Here is a 16,318-nt window from a genome sequence, read left to right as displayed (position 1 = left end):
CTGCTGACGATGCTTCTTTCCAGCCTTAGGCTCTCTTAAGGCAGATCCTTCTGAGTTCTGCGAGCTTCCCGCCCCACGCGTTCCCCTTGGGGCGCTTTTGTCAGCCAGGGCCTTGGCGCGCCGCAGGTGCGGAGCGGAACGCGTCGCATGTTGAGAGGTGCGCTGGGAACAGCTCTGCACTCAGGTACTGGGATTTAGCTGGCTGGCACTAACATGTTAATCTGCTGTTACTGGGATTTGCAATCAGTTTCCCCTACCCATGGCACTGCAAATGCGGCGAGGTGTTAACAGAAATTCAGGCTGAAGGTACAAGTGAGTGAATATTAGTTTAGGTAATTTAGATTTCATGCCATGGTGTTGTATGTTTTGGCTTGGATTTGTTTTTGAGGTGGGGGGGGGAGTGCGCAATCCAAAAAAATCCAGAAGCATTATACAAGTTTAGGATGAAATAGCTAGCAGAAATGGCTAGCAAATACCAATCAAAACACCAGAAGAACAGATTTAATCCATTTCTTCACTGTTTTGTCAAATGACAGAATAAAATGCTGATAGTGTGTGTGAGTGAATAATGCTGCGCTAAATAAAATGCGATTTTTCTTGTAAGGATATAGGAAGGTGAGAAGTTCTGACATTGAACTCCAGCTTTCTGCTAGGCCCCTTCTTTGAAAAGCTGGAATGTTTTATGGGGAGTCTCGCACCACAGCACTGAGCGTGCTTTTGAATCCGTGTTTTTATGCTTCCCATGCAGTCTGCAATGGGAGTGTTATGCAGCCAGCTTGTTTTGCTGGGCAGCACGAGGAATGACGCCGCTGCCGCTCCGTTAGCCGGTGCCGCAGGCCCCCCTCTAGCACTTAATTCATAGCAGCACTCACATGTGGGCCTGCTTAAGTTCACCTACCTCTCTGGCAAGTTCTGCACACTCGTGATAGATGTTTTCCTTTGAATGTTTGTCTGGACTCTTAAAGGATATGTTCATGGTAGCCATTTCAGTTGCTGCCTTAGCAGGGAGTAGCTTATTCTGGGAATTTGCTGTTAGGTGGTCTGTTCACTAGTGAATGCCAAAAAGGAGTTTCCCCTGCTTGCGTTGGCCATCTTCCTTTAACCATCTGTCTGGCTGTAGGAAAGGAATAAACCTCATGAGCCCCTTCTGAAGGCTTAAGTGTACTCATAGTGACTGAGTCCTTTTAATGGCCAAGGTTCAAGAGCCAGCTAGGGATAGGCACTGGGTTGCCATCGGCCCCTCGAACAAAAATTTGAAATGTCAGCTGGCTGTAGCTGATTTGTAGCAATACGATTTGTAGGTACAGATTGTGCCTTAGTTTGTATTTTGTATTCTTGCATGTGTGGGGAGGGGGAGAGAGAAAAGGAAAAAAGAATAACCCACAGCATGTCGAAACTCAGTTGCAGAAATATAGCTGTGGGTTTTATTTCTAATCAGTTTGCTTGTAGTATGATATGACTAAGAAATAACAATTCCTTATAAGACAGTTAACCTGAGCGTCAACAAATAGCAGGAAGAATCCAACAATATTACGTCTTTAATAGCTCTGTACATATATTGACTGTCTTACCCATCTCTTAACAAATGTTGCTACTTTAAAAGCATGCTTCACAACTCTTCTGTCTGGGATGGACTCATTTTATAAAAACCCAGTCCCTCACAAACAATAATTCTCTTTTATATTACTTCAAATAAAAATATCTGTTGGGCCCATCAGCTGTCTTGCAGCTGCATATTTCCATCCTGAAATGAAAACAATTTTCCATGTTCCTGACCATAATGAACCCTCTACTTAGTTATTCTTCCACTTTCTGAATCACACTGTCCTCGAGATTTCCCATGCGCACCTGCCAAAGCAGTCTGAAACGATGGCTTATTCACTCCTCACTGTTTTGACTTTATTTCTTAGTTTCCAGGTTTGAGCCTTCCAAAGCAGGTTTCATGCAAATGTCATTTGCATGCTACCGCTAAGAGGTCTCTTGATATTTCACGAATCACAAAGCAGCTTCTCCTTGTTTTGACTACTGATGCTGCAGCTTCTGATTTGTATAAACTGTCTAAAGGTCTGACTTCAGTTCTTTATTCCCAACTAGCTTGTAATGGTGTCTGAAGATATGAATTTCTCATCTGTGTTATCATTCCCAGTAGAGACTGCTAGTAAGTGTTTAAGCATTCATAATCTCATTATTGTGCACCACTTCCATATCAGCTTGAAAGGTCTGCAGATAGAGTGAGAAAAGCCAGTATCTAATTCCACTGGAGAAAGAGGCCTTGAAATTTGCTACAGAAGTATTTCTTAAGATGGAAATTAGTGATATCTCTGCGTGCGCGTGTGTGTGTGAACTCAGGCATTAACTGTGAGTTTCTACTAGGCAGGATCATTGTCATCTTTTCTGGAGATGCAACAAAAATATAAATGTTGTTTTTAGAGGCCACTAACTTCTTCTCGAACTTTCCTTTTTTGGGGTTTACTTCTCTCCTAACACACAGAAGATATCAGTGCTAGTCAATACATAGCATAATTTTAAGGACAGGACAAATAGCTCTGGCTGCTTGCTCTGGCCTGCTTCGCCCAGCCCAGGGAACCGTCCTGAGCAAATGCCAAGCCCAAACCTTGTGACTGAGCTGTAACATCTCTTTTGGAAAGGTATTTCTACTGGGACTTAAAGGTTTCAGATGATGGCAGATTCAGCACTTTGCAGGTAATTATTCTGTATTTGTCTTAAGAGTTGATTATTTTTCATAACAACTTCATGATCTTGGTTTCTTTTCAATAGCTTTGTTTCCACTTGCTATATTGGCAGAGAGAGCTCTCGGACAATTAATTTTGGGGCAGAAACATTGCCTTTTCTTTCTCTTCCCTCTCCTCTTTTTCTGCCCAGTGTCTAACACCCATGTAGGCAAGATCCATGACAAAGGTTTCTAGCTCAAAGCAACTCAACCAAACAAAGTGACTGGTTTGTTGCTCGGCTGAGTTAGGTAAGGGCACAAGTCACCCAGCGTGGTTGTCAGAGACGGAGAAGGTGCCTGTCTTCGCCCCTGTATGTCCCTACGTGTGTAATGCCGGCTCTGCTCCCAGGCACTACCCTAGTACAAATCTTAATATGCTAATTATTGTTAATTCACACCCATAAAGTTAGTGTCACAGTCAATTGATTTTTAGGTAAGATTTACTTTGTCACCTGGGAGAGGCTGCTGCTGTTCTGATTTGTTCTGCCTTTCCAGCAGCTGAGCTAGAGACAGGATTTCCTGTTACCTCTTCTCAGTGGATGGACAGGTTTTGCAAGCAGTAGATCCAGTCGCTTTATATATAGTGATATATTTTTAAGACTGAATACCACAAGTTATGCAATCATCATAGAATAAAACTGAAGGTCTTACATTTATAAAATTCATCTGAACTGAAAATCTGGCCTTTTTATTGAGATCCTTCACATACATACTTCTCTCTCACCAAGATCCTACCATATAGCAGTCTCTAAATCAGCTCTTCCCCGGCCCAATTTCTTCAGACTTGGTAAACTCAATTGTAATAGAATTATTTTAGATTTATGATATTGTCAGAAGACGACAGTTTGGTGTTATATCTGTGCGGTCTTCTCTGTTTCAGAAATCAGTCATTCAAAAGCCCAGTAGTCAAAAACCTGTTCCAGTGTGGCAATCCATATATATTTACAGAAAACGTGAAAAGAACTGTTATGGGAGATCATGTTGTAGTGTCTCCATCACCTTCCTGTCAGTTCAATTTTGTTTCGTGACCCTTAAGGACAATTCAGCTCTGATGTTTCGGAAGTTCTGCGAGTAGGTGCCTCCTTGCTGACTTCCCTGGGAGCAGTGCCTTCTCACCACCTCTGAAACGTGTCAGAAACCCATCCCTTTTGCTCTTTTTCTTGTACTAACTGTTTCCAGGAGGAGAGAGTAATTTCTGCTTGGTGTTCTTACCTGTTAGAAAACTGTGGTTGTGACATTGTATGCTTTTGATGCTAAAATGTAAATTATACTGCTAAAAATACATAAACTTTTAGCACTGACCTGTGCTGTTTGGTGTAAAGCAATTGCTTTTCTCAGCATCACATTCATCCCGCAGCTGATACCGGCATTACTTGATATTGGTAAGAGGGAATCAACTAGTTTAACAGACTCTAGTCTTGCCATTTTCCTAGCACAACTGCTTCGTACTTCCCACTCCCTCCTCCCATCTCCCAAGTGGGAGAAACCCTTGCCGTCCTGTGATTTGGCTGAGGAAAGGAGAGTGCTAAGCAGCAGAGGTGGTGTGCACAGAAGCCATAAAAGGACAATAGAGGACTTGCTCGTTTTTGCTCTTGCATAAAATAGACAACCTGGCGAGTGATTATTCGCCTGACTCCCCATCTATGTAAAAAAGGTGAGCATTTAAGTGATGTGGTTGCATTTTTTTGTATACAAGGAGTTGGGGGCAAATGCTTCCCTTTAGTACTAAAATTGGCTGCTGCTTCTTGTAGTCAGAGGTGAGGTGATGATGAGTTTAGGGCACGACAGGCAGTTTCAGTGCAAGTGGTGGCAATGACAAAATTGTATATAAGCCACAGTACTGCAGAGGTGGATTACTGAGGTGAGCAGTGGTGGGGGGGGGGGGGGGGGGGGAAGATGAAGGGGTCATGTGAAAGGCGTGAGGGAGGAAGGTGGAGAGTTGTGTTTTACACCAAGGAACAAGAAAGGGCGTAGTACCTTTCAGACATAAAATTGAATAAATTGGAATGGAATTTTAATTGGTCGTGCTTGGTAGGGAAATGGGGTGAGTATTAGGAACACCAAGAGATGCAGAAATGAGTAATGTGGCTGCTAAACATACTGTGGTTTTTAGCTTTGTTACGTGTTTGCGAGAGTTTACTGTAAGGGGGTACTGTCATAGAGCAGGTCACTGTTACTACTAAATGTAAAAATGACTGAAGTTAGAGGATATTGGGATATAACAATGTGAGGTAATGTAAAAAAATAAACAGGCTCCTTTTCTCTATGTAGCAGATGACCACTGTCCTTTCGGGACTGAAGATGAAGTAAACTACCTTATGGTGCCAAATACTGGCCTCTCAAACTTGCCTGTCTAGATCTAGGAACAAGAGTCAAGGCGTCTGGAGAAGAGGCCGGCAGCAGAGCAGACACCAAAGGCTCCTGAATAAAATGTCCTCGAATGAGTTTCAGCAGGGAGCCTCAGCGCTGAAACACCGCTCTCGGCAAGCCCAGAGAAAAAGCCGGGCAGTTGGAAGAGAAACAGGCATTTTTTTGAGAGAACTGAAGTGGGCTGAAGGAATGGAAGGTTACCAAGACGTCCAGCTGCTGTGCAGTGATGTGTGAGGGGACAGAAGAGCTGTCACCTCTAGCAAGGAAGCAGTAAGCAAAAATAATTTTTGTATAATAGTAGTGTGGATGTTACTTCTGTTGGAAGTAGCTATTAAGAAATGTTTTCTGGTGGCTATTAAGAAATAGGATGTAGGCCCTTAATTTTGTGCAGAAGATGTGCAGTCAGGTTTAGAGTAAATTTTGGATAAATGCAGTTCACCTCCCAACTACTGTGAAAGTATCTCAATTTCCTCATGCATTGGCATATTTCATTGGCACAAAAGGTCATCCTTTCAGCAAGAGAACTTTTTTCTTTTTTTAATAATACTTCCAATATATTGTGTATACCACTGTAGTGTGTACAGGTGCTTCAGTATTTATAGGGGCTTAAAGTGAATATACTTACGGTGAAAGTCTATGTAATTTAATCTCCTCCTTTTTTTGGTATCCTCCTTATCTTTTCTTGTAATTACTTGGTTTTTAGATTACAATTCTGGGCCTCTAAGTGCGGGGCCACGAGAAAATACGCTCTTAATTTATGTGTCTGTAAAAAGTTTCCCGTTATTGGGCGTATCAGACCTGATTCATAGATGCCAGAAATTGTAGCACAAAGGTAGGTATTTTCATAGTTAAAAAAACAAAAAAAAACAAAAAAACCCCCCCAAACTTCGGCTTTTAGATATTGAGAACCACTTTCCTGGAATAAAGCGTGCAGTGAATTAGACAGTAAGTATTTGTGTTCTGTGTGTGGGTTTGTGTCAAATGATAGTCTTGCTGTAGAAGCATGTCTCGTATCGAGAGAGCGCTTTGCTCAGAGGAAAATGCCATTAAGTTACAGACGTTGTAAAACTTGAACGTTCTTGGATAATTTGTATACATCTATTCCTGACTTTTAAATCACACATACGGAGAGAGACCTGTGAAAGCATGGAAATTCCTCCCTCTTTTGGCACAGCAGCTTCGACAGCGGTGCTATGCAGGAGGAAAATCCATCTCTCCGCACAGTGGCTTACTGTGCCGCACATGAACGTTGCAGCACATGTGGTACCTGCCGCCGCTCATGACGGGTGTTCTCTGCCACTCGCCAGTACAGCGTGACGGCTCAGGGATGACGCTTCAGCCTGGCTGGCAGGGTGCGGTTTTTCCAGTGTTCCTTAAAGCTTCTGTCAAGTTTCAGCATGGAAGAAATCAACATGAAACTGTGTGAAGCCTTTGGCTCATAGTGACAGAAAAACGCAATGGCTTGGCAGGTTTGGAAGGACTCTAATGCTATTGGGATAGGGAAAGAGAAATGTGGTTTGCTTAGATGGGGAGAAAAAAAAGCAGGGAAAGCTGAATAAAACTTAAGAATGGCTGCCTTTAAAGTGCAGCACAACATGCAAATGGGGAGAATATCACTTCTGTGTCATCACTTCTCCCTTTCAGGACCTTGATTGCTGGTTCATTCTTATGAAGATGGCACAGTCCTGTTTCCTCCTGCGTGCTTATGAGCGCAGAGGAGTCTACACCCTGAAATTTAGCAAAACAAGTAAAATTTTCCGTAATACCGCTTAGTTTAATAGTAATTCTCAAGGCCTTCATCAGCTGTGGAGATAAATTGTATGGCTGCAATACTCTGGATTAAGTTTTACCATGGTCTAACTCTATGGGACTCTTTTGTTGTAGCATTTTTCACAGTGCTCAAGAACCCCTAATTTGTCTTTGCTCTAACTGAACGGGGGGGGGGGGGGGGTTCATCCTCCTGAGGCCTTTTGCCTTGCTGTGCAGCAAAATACAATTCATTGCATGTTCATGAAGCAGGGTTTTCACTTGTGCAAGAATATGCGTGGACAGCACAACTGTGGTTTAAAACAGATCTTAATGATAGCGACTTCTATAGTGGAAGTAAGTTAGATGGCTCAGCTCTATATATTTCTTTAGGTGTAATATCATCTGTGCTGTCCTGTTCACCGTAACGCGCTCTGCTGTATAGTACAGGTACTGTCAGAAATATATACTGGCTCCTTCGGCTTTAAGCGCCGGAGCTCATTTTCCCAGGCTGCCTACTTGATAAGGCTGCATTTCTGGCTAGACCTGTTTCCAGGCTGCAAAGCTGTTCCTAGCTTGCTTGAATATAATACTGAGAGGAACATGCAATACTGTACAGTTAATGCTCCCTAAAAGGAGAAAGGGCAGAGGTGGCAGCTGCAAACAGCCCAGCAAAGATAAAGAGAGAAAATGAAGTTGAGAAACTGGTGTCAGCAAATGCATCTCATCTGAGGAGCAAGAGTTATCTCGTCAACTGGCCCATGGTAGTCTGGCTTTACTCTAAAGAGGTGACGCTGTAATATTCACAGGAAAATGGGTGTTGATCCTTGCATAACTATATTGATTAGTTGACTATTATTAGTCACTTATCAGCTTGAGACTTTTTTTATAGTTAAAAGCTATGTCCAGAAATGAATCAGAGCCTAACCATCTGCTGCGCCTTCTTGAATAAGACACTGGCTTAATGGAATCGATGGGAGCCATTCCAGCGTTCTGCACAGGGGCTTTTAACGCTATCCAAAGTAAAATTATCTGTATGCTTAGAAAGGACTAAATTAGGAGAAAAAGAACAAAATGCTTTATTTTATTGAGGGGCCGAGTATAATAGAAGTAGGACGAGGACACTCCTACAGGAATGGCTGTGCTTGTCATAGCTACGTATATTGAAACTACGTTAGCCTCAGAGGCTTACTTTTCACCTCCAAAAGAGAGCATTAATGTTGTAACTTTTTTTTTTTTTTGCCATTTCCCAAAATGCCTGCTTATACTTGAGAAAGCACTGTTTAAACAACAAACTGGCAGCAAATTGTTCCACAGGATTTCAGCACATTGACTGGGTAGCAGTATAAAATGTAACAAAGTAACAGTTTTGGCTGCAATAAATTTTGATACTCTTCCTTTGCATGCTTTTATTTACTATAATTAGGATCTACTGGGATAGACCTCCTCCTCTAAGGAAATTACTAGGCAAACACCTACCTTGGGAGAATCTTTAATAAAATAAACAGTACTGAACTTGTTTTTTCTGCAGTTTTTACTAACTGCTATTAGAAGCTTAAGTGACTCAGAGCATGGGTCACACCCAGTGAGTTGTTTTTTTTCTTTTATGTAGTTCACAAAGATTTTAAACTAATGAATGATAATGCTTACTTCTGTTTAAGGCAGTGGGAGCTACTATATAATAAATACATTAATCTTACTGTCCTTTGTTCTCCTTTGCTGCCAGTAGGTTAAGTTTGCGTGTAACTCCATGAAACCACCTTTAGCTTACTACTACGGCTGGAGCCTCACTCTGTTCAGCGATGCTTCGATGAACAGTAAAAGGGCGCACACACCCCGAAACAGGGCAGGTCTGTCCTTTCCTTGCCATTTTTTGAGGATATTTGGTGTTACGCATTAATTTTTTTCAGTTCTTGGTCTCAGTCCCTCCAATGTGTGAGGGATCATCAAGTTATACTTTGACGGAGGCAAGGAAATCAATTTTGAGATTCCTACTCTTGCTAATACAGTTTAGACAGATTGGAACAGCTGTAGCAAGGGAACTAAACTGCTGCTGTTTTTCCATATTAAAAAAAAAAAAGTAAGAAAATAATTAGATTGTTTTGCGAGAACAAAAAACTTGGTTATCATTGTGATGCCTGTCTGGAATGTGTTACTGTCTTAATTTGCAATGTTGTTTTACTTGTACTGGATATGAACTACTCAAGGCTTACAAAAATACCTGAATTCTGTGTGTCTTGTGTAAAAGCCTTATTCAGCTCTTGGTTCTTTCCCTTACACAATGGAAAAAGCAAAAAAGTAAGTAAGTTGGTTTCCCTTGCTGGCCTTTGCAGAAAAGTCTGTGAAATGAGGCGTAACTCCTTTATGAATAGGATCCCTTAATAAATACATCTGTGAGTGCAACTACATTAGAAGCCATTGCAGTAACTCAGCATGTTCTTGGACAATCTCCTACCTCTCACTGCATTTGAAAGAAGTTGCTGACTGTCCCATAATTCAGGTAATGACACTGCGTGCCTGGAAAGGCGGAGCCCAGGGACAGTACTGGGGTGAACAGGAGCTGTATTCTGTGCTCTCAGTCACCATTTAGGCAGGCTCAGGTGATTCTGTGCATCAGAACTTTAAAAGTCACTTCTGTGTTTAATTTTTCTTGTTAATATCCATTAACTAACTGCATTCAGCCTCAGGAAAAAGGCAATGAAGTGGTTTTTTTAAGCTTTCAAATTAACTTTTGAGCTGCTATACAATGGAGAAACGACACATACTTTAAAAAAAGTTATTTATTTTTACAAGAGTATTTGATGTAAAACAATAAGATACAAAGTAAATATGTTCACAAATTTTTGTGTTTTAAAGGCTCATTTACTGAAAGGAACAATTAAGATGTCTTGTGATCAGTAGAGCAGTACATTCCTGGAGAAGAGGAGCTACACTTGATATATTAGTGTACAAAAGGAGCAGCATAAGGGTAAGGAAAACATTTTCAGAAACAGAAGGTTTTACATTTATGGCAAAAAGCTAACCTATATGAGACACAGACAGATGCTGATCTTAGTATTTTCCTCGGTCCCATGTTACACCCCCCCCCGAGTGGTGGCTGGTCACTTTTCACAGACTACTCCATCTCCAAATTGGCCCCTGCTCTCCCCAGCTAATTTGTATTAACTTTTTAGTTTGGTATAGAAATTGCAAACAAAATGTTAAGTACAGAATACAGGTTCATCTAATTTCAGTGGTTCCTATGTTGGCCAAGTTACTGGAGTGCGTTAATCATGCAAATCAACAGTCCTTGACATCTGCAACCTGGAGCGGCTATAGCCTCAAAACAGCATGGTCGAAAGCCTGTACTAAACAACTACCTTGAGCCACAGGGAGAGTGTGTGTGTGTGTGTGTGTGTGTGCGCGTGCGCGCATGCGTGTGTAGGGGTGTGGGTGTGTAGGGCTGTGTGTGGGTGTGTGTGAAGTGTTCTTGGTTACAGTGAACCTCTGGAAACCATAAATACTGAGAGGTAAATGTTTCTGTCAGCTGATTGATTTAGCAGTCACATAATCCTTCCTTTGATGTCTTGGGTCAATGAAATCCTAGTACCACCAGGGTTTAGTAGCAGATATATTAAAAGAATTTCTCTGTGATCTTTCCTGCAACGGAAACAGCAGTAAAAGTTATTACTCTGTCACAGTAAAGGAGTATCTGTGTATTCTTAATTGGCCCAGTTTTTCAAATGGGGTTATTCTTTAGGTTACTAGTAGAGCATAACTGCGGTTGTGGAGCTTAAGTTACAAAGGTAAACTTGCAATTGTATTTCTAAAAACACTATTTCCTCTTATATTTTCTCTAGCAAAGAACATGAGTACCCAAGAAAGAAGATCTCTGGCTCTTCCCAGTGTGTTTTCTTGTTACAGTAGCTCTCAAAATCTTCAAAGTACAAACACACTCCCTCAGTTATTAGCAGTTTACTCTGAAAATGATGCTAGAGATCAATCAGTGGAGTAATACAGTAATGGTCTGCATATCCACATACCTTCTTGTGTTTAGCCAACGGTTCTCTAAAGCTACTGAGGTAGGTTTTCCACCTTAAGCATTTGGTGTTTAACAGCAGGACATCATAATGTGTACTAATTTGATTTTAGAGAGAAAATAGTAACAACATTTTTCATAGGTTCTTAGAAAAGGTACATCTTTTTTGCTCTAGGGCTCGACTCCTGTTCCTGCTGAACTGAGCCAGTATGTAAAATCAGAACTGATATCAGCTCAGTAGGCACCGGAGGACGGGTCCATCAACAGCTTGGAACAACAGCAGCAGCCGTAAGTGGCAGCTCCAGTCGGAAACAACCATTTCCTGCAAACGATACACATTGCTAAGCTACAATGGCAGAGAAATCAGGAGAGAACCCATTAAAGAAGAGACTACTTTACAAAACAAAGCTTTATAGACAATTCCAATTTAAAATCACAAACATTTATTTCCTCTGAAGCATTGTAACCAAATTACTGTGGATGACACCACCCTTCTGCAGTCAGACTGAGAATTTAAGGAGCACTGCTTATTCTCAACCAAAAAAGTCTTTTGTCCTAAGTCACCTCTGCCTCTTATCCTCCATGTACTGCACTTCACACACAAACATTTATTATAAAACTATATGGTGAGCAGCAATATACCTCAGCCAGCAAATACACTCCAGTCTGCGTAGGCTGACGCTTACAAAATGTTCTCATCTCACCTTCTCTTCAGGTGCAGAACTTAGCCACTGTGAACAAAGAGGAAAACAATCACTGTTCACCAATCAGCTAAGCTCTGCACCTTGTCAGAGAGGTCTTCGTCTGAGTATAACTAATTATCAGATGCGGTTCTTCCATGATGCGTCTGCTCCTTTTCTGTTTGGACTTTTTTTTAATGGATGGAGAAGGTTCCAAGGTGTCAATCAGATAGTTACGACGATTTTCATAGTAGCAGTTGGGGTCATGGCTATGTGGTAATCCCTGGCAATGTGATTTTAATCTTAAGTCACAAATCATCATGCCAGGAACCCAAACAGCCACAACATTAAAAGAAACCTGTGCAGTCACTCTTCCCTCACATGTTCAAGCTCAGAACAAGAGGTGTATTTCCTAAGGGTGTTGTTCCCGTATCACTTTGACTTTCAGACAGACTAGGAATGCATGCATGCTGAGCTAAATAAATAAAAATCTAACAGGTAATTTCTGACTACTGCTAACACATACTTACCACTGCAGATTTGTAGAAATTTTAGTTTTTATTTTAACAGGTAGGAAACTATAGGAAGACAGCAGAACAAACTGCATCTTTCTGGCCTTCAGTGCATTTCAGAACACTTAAAGGCAGTTACTAGACTAAAGAAATGTTGAACATCGTAACTCTCAGATTTGGATGCATCTTTGATAAATGGGATTGTATAAGCAAATGGCTTGTTGTTACAGCTCTACCTATTGTAGAACATGACCCCCCCCCACACACCGCTCCCATAACTAACCACCTGGCAACCTACGGTTTAATCCACATTTCCCCCAAAGTCTTCCTGGCAGGCACAGTTAGTTCTTGTCTAACCAGAAGAAGAACAGGGCTATTCATAAACAAACTTGTTTTCATGGTATCTGCTGTCTTCCATATAAATAGAGTAAATGCCACAAATTCAAATGGAACTGAGTATCAAGTACCGCCTACATGTACAGGCTTGAATAGGAGAGAATTAAGATTCCTGTTCCGTACCAATTACAAAATGTCGATTTCTGGTATCAAAATTCAGACATCTAATTTAGAAAAATCATCTGTAAAGTTATGTGAACAACCAAGGCAATCAGTCTGTCAGATGAGTTATCTCATTAGGCAAAAATCTGAGGTATGCTGTATTGGAAGAGATCTTCATACCAATCCTAATTGGCTGTGTGTTAAACATGCGTGTACAAACACTGTGAGGTTACCTCAGGCTATTCAAATAGACTGCAAGATGGAGAATATCTTTGCAAATGACCAGTTTATAACCTGTAGCCATCTTCAGCTTGCGACTATTTCATGGTATTTTGCTTTTTCCCTTTAATTTCAGACACAAACTAAATTGAGTATGAACGACAGTAAGCAGCTTCTTAACATCAAAGCCACTCCTCTTACCTCACATTCAGTCGTCAAAGACCTGACTTAACGCAAATTCATTTGAATTATCAAATTTTCTCCCATGATTCAAATTTGCTTTCAGGTGCACAATTTCATAATTCCTTTATGGGTGCAGATTCTTTTCGAAGACTGCATTGCCTAGCAAGTCCATATGCAACTTTGTTAAACATGATTGCGTCTCACACAATTGCAATTTTAAGATGTACTGTAAACAGAGTTAAGAACACAGAATGGCCAACGACTGCATGTGGAGCCTGGCTGTTCCGACTTACAGTTGCCTCTTGTACAGGCAGTTACAAAGCTTCGAACAAAGCCCCTCCCTGCTCTGTAGTTACCTTCTGCATGCAGCTAACTCACTGCTCTAGCAGCTGGGTTTAAAAACAAGCAAGATATTTAGCAGGCGTTATTTCTTGAGCTAAGCAGCCACAAATTCTATAGTATGGCAAAGTTTACTATGTTTAGTGTGCTATCATATTCTTTCTGCATGAGGTAGAACCAGGGCTTTTGATTAAAAAAAAAACAAAAAAAAAATCACCTCTTCAGAATAACATCTCTGCCACCACTTTGGCTGAGGCCACATCCATATGTTCTCGTGCTGCAGCAAAACATTTATAAGCAAGTTCTTGTTGTTTTGCATCTTCATTCACCATTAGCTCACCATAGAGGTACACACCCATTGCCTGCAAGAGGAACAAACCATACATTCATCCTGTCACCAGTTATGACCAGCTAGCAAGTTTTTGTTCGATATACCAAAAAAAAAAAAAAAAAAAAAAAAAAAAAAAAAAAAAGCCAAAACCACCCCACCAAAAAAACACACAAACATATACTCTATAACACATGCTCACACCTCCCTGCCAAATGTAGTGTTCTCTGGCTGTTTTTAGCCAAAGAAGACTATCTATATATTGTATTGAGCATGTAAAAAAAGGAACATTACTATAAGAGAGGTCTGTTATGCCATGACAGGAAAATGCCTTCCCATGCCATTTTTCTCCCCCCCGCCCTTCCAGGTTGAAATCTGTTCTCTTTTATCCACTACCTGAAATATTTCCAAATGCCCCTTAGGAAGGCAGCTTGTCCTTCCTTTGACAGAAGAAACATTTTCTGTCAAATTGTGATGTTCCCACACCCAGTCATTAAGAGCACATCAGCTGAAACAGTCCATTCTAAAATGCCCATTTGGTAATTCTGTAACTGGAAATCAATTGCAAATGGTCAGGTCTGTGTTTCAAAATCGTCTCTTCACATGCAAGCTAGATATGGTTGAACATGCAATACAGTTCTGGTTTGGTAGGAAAACAGGCTTCTCCTGACTCCAGATTTTGGAAACAGCAGCAATCAAGATAATTGAGCTTATGGGGGCAAAATCTGGGCCCCTTTGGCACCAGCTAATTAAGAGGAGACAAAATTTCATTGCAGATTGCCATTTTTTATCCCTGATGATACAAATATTTTCATCTAATTGCAAGGAATTCAACAAGTGTTAAGTTGCACTTACCAAAATAGGATTGTACATATGACTTAAAATATTAGCAGGGTAACAAATTAGCTTTTACAGTTGAACTCAATGTTTGGATAGATTCAGGAGATGAAAAAAATAAGGATATCATTGAAAAACACTATTTTTAATACTATTCCTCCCAATTTCTAGGGTTGGCTGCTAAGCCTTAAAAAAAAAAAAAAAATCTGTTTCAACAGGAGGGGGAATTTAAAGTTTAACAAAGACTTAAATTAAAGGAGTCAGGCAGAAACCTGCCAGGCTCCTTGCTGGTCCCCTAACCGTGGTGTCTTGCATTCAGAGACCCAAGAGCTCAGATTTCCCAGATCTGCAGCTGCAGGGCAGTCACACCAGGCACGCTGCCTTGGAGCTAGGCTCCAGTTGCTTTCGTAGAGAATTTCAAAATGTTGAGATTTTGTTCCAGATAGGAATTACCTTCTCTACCCAGCGTTAATAATTTTCCCCCAAACCCAAACATTAAAACTCAGTAAACACACTGGGTTTTTGTAATCCTGAAAAGGATTAAATAGTCACATTTGCATTTTTCCCAGACTTTTAAAATAGCCAAGTCTTTCATGATCAGTAAGGGCATGCAACTGCTCTAATTTCAATCATAATCATTCCAGAACCTGGTTGTGCCATAAACTGTATGCAACTGCTGGAGTAAATTAAATGAAGGATATTGGAGATTACATTAAAAAATAGTTGCAAAAATTCTTTCCTGCACTGCAGAAAGTGTTAGTCTTTATTTGCCATAATATTTGCCCCAAACAAGGCAGTTCAAAACAGGTGTGTTTGTATAAACTTGAGGATTTTTTTCGGTGTCTGCTGGTACATAGCTGCATCCTTCCATATGATTAAAATGTACACAATATATATAACTTTTTGTTTTCATAAATGGTGTTGTTTTATGCTTATATTATTTATTAAAATAAAGAGCTTGCCAGGAAGTGTCGGGCCTGTTTACTGGCTGAGATATAAATAGGAGGTATACTCTACAGCTGGAAGAAAGTATGTGGGAGACTGTCATAACTTTATTGTACTGTTGTGATAAAATATATTTGTCTAAAAGTATAAAAACCCCTCTGCTGTAAATGGCTTTGTTCACTGTCAACATAAAAGGCAAAGGCATGAATTTCTTGCAGATTTTGAAATAGCTTGCAACATTTTCTGTATTTTTATAGGAATTTTAGATATAGAACATGTATGCTAGTCAGTGAATTTCTTGATGTTACAAAGTTCATAGTGAACAAAAATAAATGAAAGTGACATTGAAAGAACAAGCAGAGGCGCAATTACAATTTTAAGTTCGTAATGGCCTAAATAAGCCACAGTAAAGGCATTGAGCATGTCCAGCCTTTGAAATCCTCTCCCAGTATTTCCCTAACCCTGGAGATGCCTGCATTCCTTTGAGGTAGATCCTTGTAATACACTTCTCTTTCTGGACATGATCTTGAAAATTTAAGCCTCTACAGCACTGACTGACTATTTTGCACCTAACTCATATCTACATGCATTAATATTCACAGCCAGGCTTGCCCTTATCATCAATGGAACCAATGCTGGGAAGCACTCTCCCAGCCCCGTTGCCACTTCTAGCTTCCAAAAAATGAAAGCAGAGGAGGTAATATATCCTATTTAACCACTTACCAGAAGATTAGCATGCTTAGGCGGGGGTTGAGTACACCTAGGTGGCTCTCATAATCCACAATGTTTAAGCAAAGGGCAAGAACTGAATACGCATTCAAGTTTTTGACAATCCAGAGCAAGAAAATATATTAAAATCAGTTTTTACTTTGACACAGTAAAAGGTGATTATTTTGAAAATGTTAATTAAAT

General features: G+C 40.5%; 1 protein-coding gene across 4 annotated transcripts in view; it reads right to left on the bottom strand.

Moving 5' to 3' along the window:
* Window positions 1-9,609: 9,609 nt before the first annotated feature.
* The window catches only part of LOC135323554 (aminopeptidase O-like), a 204,313-nt gene continuing 197,604 nt past the window's right edge, over window positions 9,610-16,318 (bottom strand). For 2 of the 4 annotated variants that reach the window (XM_064502218.1, XM_064502216.1), the window contains 2 exons: window positions 13,514-13,658; window positions 9,610-11,187 (listed from right to left, as the gene is read on the bottom strand). In XM_064502218.1, coding sequence (XP_064358288.1) covers window positions 13,518-13,658 — 141 coding nt within the window. In that variant the 3' untranslated portion in view covers window positions 9,610-11,187; window positions 13,514-13,517. Of the gene's footprint in view, window positions 11,188-13,512; window positions 13,659-16,318 lie in introns of those variants that run through there. The other 2 variants (XM_064502217.1, XR_010386199.1) reach the window with 2 other exon arrangements.

Source organism: Dromaius novaehollandiae, chromosome Z (genome assembly GCF_036370855.1).
Source record: "Dromaius novaehollandiae isolate bDroNov1 chromosome Z, bDroNov1.hap1, whole genome shotgun sequence".
Classification (NCBI taxonomy): Eukaryota; Metazoa; Chordata; class Aves; order Casuariiformes; family Dromaiidae; genus Dromaius; species Dromaius novaehollandiae.
Note: the sequence above shows the minus strand (reverse complement) of the source record. Positions and strands in the feature narration are given on the sequence as shown.